Source organism: Xiphias gladius, chromosome 10 (assembly GCF_016859285.1).
Source record: "Xiphias gladius isolate SHS-SW01 ecotype Sanya breed wild chromosome 10, ASM1685928v1, whole genome shotgun sequence".
Lineage (NCBI taxonomy): Eukaryota > Metazoa > Chordata > Actinopteri > Istiophoriformes > Xiphiidae > Xiphias > Xiphias gladius.
Genome location: NC_053409.1, coordinates 10631877 through 10635429, shown reverse-complemented (window position 1 = coordinate 10635429; position 3553 = coordinate 10631877). Strand labels below are relative to the sequence as shown.

General features: G+C 47.5%; 1 protein-coding gene across 1 annotated transcript; it reads right to left on the bottom strand.

Moving 5' to 3' along the window:
• Positions 1 to 13: 13 nt before the first annotated feature.
• Positions 14 to 3521, bottom strand: si:ch211-67f13.7 (uncharacterized protein LOC565426 homolog). Its single transcript, XM_040136825.1, has 9 exons — positions 3404 to 3521; positions 2601 to 3295; positions 2392 to 2504; positions 2025 to 2131; positions 1737 to 1911; positions 1533 to 1647; positions 1377 to 1456; positions 1198 to 1286; positions 14 to 999 (listed from the first exon to the last, which is right to left on the bottom strand). The coding sequence occupies exons 2-9, from the start codon at positions 3057 to 3059 to the stop codon at positions 305 to 307; spliced, it is 1833 nt and encodes a 610-aa protein (XP_039992759.1). The 5' UTR covers positions 3060 to 3295; positions 3404 to 3521; the 3' UTR covers positions 14 to 304.
• Between the last annotated feature and the right edge of the window lie 32 nt (positions 3522 to 3553).

The following is a 3553-nucleotide window of genomic DNA, read 5'->3' as shown; positions in this document are numbered from 1 at the left end:
TCTTTGCAGTGGCTGAGGAGGATCCTTTTTATTCAGAAGATTGCTGTCCAAGCACTGGCATGCATTTTCTTATTTCAGCCTCCAATTCATATTCCAGTACAAACCTAAAAATATATAGTTTGACTCACTAACATTTTCCAGGTTTTTGAAATTCAGAATTTTAAAAAAGAAATGGTTTCTTAGTCTGATGTAAGTTATGATGAAAGACAGTCTGTCACTTGCATTTTCATGTTTATTTTTATTGAAATGAAAGTTGTTATGAAGAGTTAGAACAGTCATTAGCCAGGGACGCATTGATCTAATACTACCTCCATGCGAAATACCAAGTCATCTCCCCGTCATCCGCTACCAGACCGTCATCATTCTTCCACTCCACGTCATAGGCTCTTGTCCTCTCATCCTCTTCCCCAGTATCTATATACCTCCTGTTTTCTTCATCCCCTTCAGGGTCCATGGGCTGCACCTCTCTCTGTAGGCCGACTCTTAGTTGCTCCAACTGCGCCCAGTGACGGAGCACTTCCCCTTCCTTCTGATTCAAATGGGTCGCCTGCTTTGCATCGGAGATTTCATCTTCTCCTCCCTCAGATCTTACTTTCTCTTTTTCCCCCTCTAAAAAATCCTCCTCTACTTCATACCCTGAGCCATCCACCCCAAGCTCATTTAAATCCTTTACTTCAGCCTCTTTCCTCTCCTTCACTAAAACACCATGCCTGAAAACTAATTTCTCTAACTCAGGCCCTGTCATCACTTCAAGGATAACCCTGCTTTCCGCTTCTTCTTCAAGCTCCTCTTCGATGTAGCCTCTCTCTTCATCATCATACTTTCCTACATCGGTACTTTCCCACAGATACTCATGACTGCGCAGCTCATCAGTGAGACGACTCACTGTGGTCTTGCCTTCTCTGCTCATGTTGACCAGGGAGGGACTGACTGGTAGAAAACCATCTTCTGCTGTGAACGGCTGATCAGAGACTAGCAGGGAATCACTGCTGGCAGAGCCTTGGAAAAAAAAAAAAAAAACGGAAGATTTCACAGCTGAGTTTTAATGTTTGAGTTAAAGATGCGACACTTGTAGTGCAAGATAAAGCAACTTCAAAATTGCCAATAAAACCAAGTAGGAATGGGTGCTTCAATATTTCCTTAAAATCTAATAAATGCAAATTTAAAAAAACAAAACAAAAATGGAAATTGTCAGACCTTCCATGGTGGCCCTCTGGGGTTTAGAGGTCACACATTGTGAATCACAGCATTCACATATGGAGTTGTCACCAATGAGGGCCGTCCACCTATCATAACAGAGGCACAAAATATGCTCTGTCCACTTGGAAACAGTGAAAAGTTACTCCTGGTAGGGGTATTGTAGCATTTCGGCTCACCTGTTCCCTCTGTAGGTGCAAGATTTGTGTGCAGGATTTGGTTCCTCTGATGTGACTGATAAACTGCAGTGAATGCTGACCTAAAATGATGGAGGCAGGGTTAAGCCACAATTGCAGCTGTGTGAAACCAGCGAATCGCAGCCTCTCCGCTCTCACCTCAGTTTCAGGGTCAGCCGTAAACTGGAAAGCCTTCAGGGAGAATCGCAGGGTCTTGTCTGTCCGATAGATGAACTGAGAGGCCCCTGGGTACCTCTTGCTGTCCAGCATACAGCTGTGGATGACAACAACATGACACTGATCCCAGTTAATTGTAAATCCGGACAAGGGGCAAAACCAAGAAATTTCAAATATCGTACTTACCCAAAATTGTCAATGATGGCGTATTTAAGGGGTGATTTAGAGCCACTGGATGGTGTTGCATAACAGCTACTGATGTAAAGTTTTCCTCCAGAGGGGGGGTGGGGAGCGGAGACCTGGAAATTTACCGTCTGCCCAAGCTGGTACACCTGGGACTTGGCTGGTATGCTCCACGAATCTAAGAATTAAAGAGCTAAAGTGTATTACATCCAACGAAGCCAGTGAATTGTGGTTTATCAGACTGAATGCTGAAGCAGCTCTTAACTCAAAGTCACAAGTCTCTAGGCATACCGTCCATCAACTCGATCTGGAAGTCGCTGGGACGACCTTTAAGCCTTTTCCGCACAACAGCAGTCTGCCAGGTGGGTCTCACAGCCAGCTGGTACACATGATGGTTCCTGGACAGGTTTTGGGGGATGCAAATAGAGGGCCTTCACACAAGATGTTACAAATGGAAAAGAGACTATGTCTGAAGGTTCTCAGTCATCCAGGCAGTGGTATTTCTGGACTGGGCTTGTTTGAGGTTTTTGAAGGTGGCTGGGTCCCAGACCAGTCAGAACTACAGAAGCCTTTCGGATGAGAGGGGAAACGTCCTCAAGAACCTCAAGCAAGTCCAGTATATATGGCACTTAGAAAGAAGCAAAGAGACTAGTCCAACCTCGGATAACGGCATTCAATGTCGACATCGACCCGGTGCGCTCTGCTTGGCAGCCGTTTTGGCGAAGGCTCATAGAGGAGCACGAATTTGTAGACCAGGTAACTTTGACGCACCTGTCCGGGGGGGGGGGGGGTCAAATTGTGATTTCAAGACTAAGATTCGCAGGGTTTCCATGGTCTGGAGACAAAGGACACTCGTGCGCGTCTTACCTCGAGCACGGCATCGCACGCCGTCAGGGGATACGTGAAGAGGAGGTCACCGTACGGTCCGAGAGCCCCGTTGCTTCTGCAGCTGCCGCCTAATCTCAGCTCCCCCGCATCTGCGCCCAGGCCGTAGAAAGCCGGTTTGACCCGCACGACAAAGTCCGACGTGGAGCAGGTCACAGAGACGTCTGGGAGGTAGGCAAAGTCCGACTGGATCTTTGGCTCGGGCTTTGCCGGACGCATGGACCGAGGCGTTGCGGGGGTCGCGGGAGGGTAGGGCCTTCGGGAGCCGACTCGAGGCAGCGGGGAGGCTGCTGACAGTTTGATCAGTCTGGATTCTGGAGAACCCGATGTGAAAACGTTTTCCCTCGCGGTGAATGGGGACTCATAAGGGTTCGCTGCACCGCTGGGGAGGCCGAGTGATAAGAGACTCCACAAAATATAGAGATGCCACTTTGTTCTCATCGCAACAGACCGTCCTTCGACCTTTCCCTTTCAATCTGCGCGTAAAGCCAGCGCTCATTCACGGCTGGAGCTCATTAGTAGAGGACATGCAGGCGGCCGGTTGCCACACAGGCGAAGTTATGCCTCCTCCTGGTTGGTTTCCTTGGCCAGAGATGTCTTCGGTTAAACTATTTCTCCTGACTCAAACCAAAATATGTCTTCGTCTGTCATCACTCTGCGAGGGCTCAGCCCTAGTACTGTGGAGACAAAGGACACTCATGGGCGTCTATTGAAAATAAATTAGATAAAATAGGAAAACACGGCTAATTGATAAAACAAATATTTTAGAGTGACGTGGTTGCAACCTTGTAGCAGTTTGCAAAGTTTAGTATTCACAAAAGCATCTTCGTCTTTGGAGGGAAACTATACGTTATACCAGCTTACATAGGTGTAAGCTCATTCAGCTGTCTGCCTGAACAGCTGGTTAAATATTCCACACATAAAAAGGTGAGGTG

Bases quoted from the DNA above. Each gene is read 5' to 3' on its own strand.
- si:ch211-67f13.7 (XM_040136825.1), bottom strand. From the start codon at position 3,059: ATGAGAACAAAGTGGCATCTCTATATTTTGTGGAGTCTCTTATCACTC. The intron at 1,648-1,736 runs GTAAGTACGATA...TGTCATCCACAG, and splicing joins GCCATCATTGACAATTTTGG to CTGTATGCTGGACAGCAAGA. The intron at 1,457-1,532 runs GTGAGAGCGGAG...CCATCATTTTAG, and splicing joins CGGCTGACCCTGAAACTGAG to GTCAGCATTCACTGCAGTTT.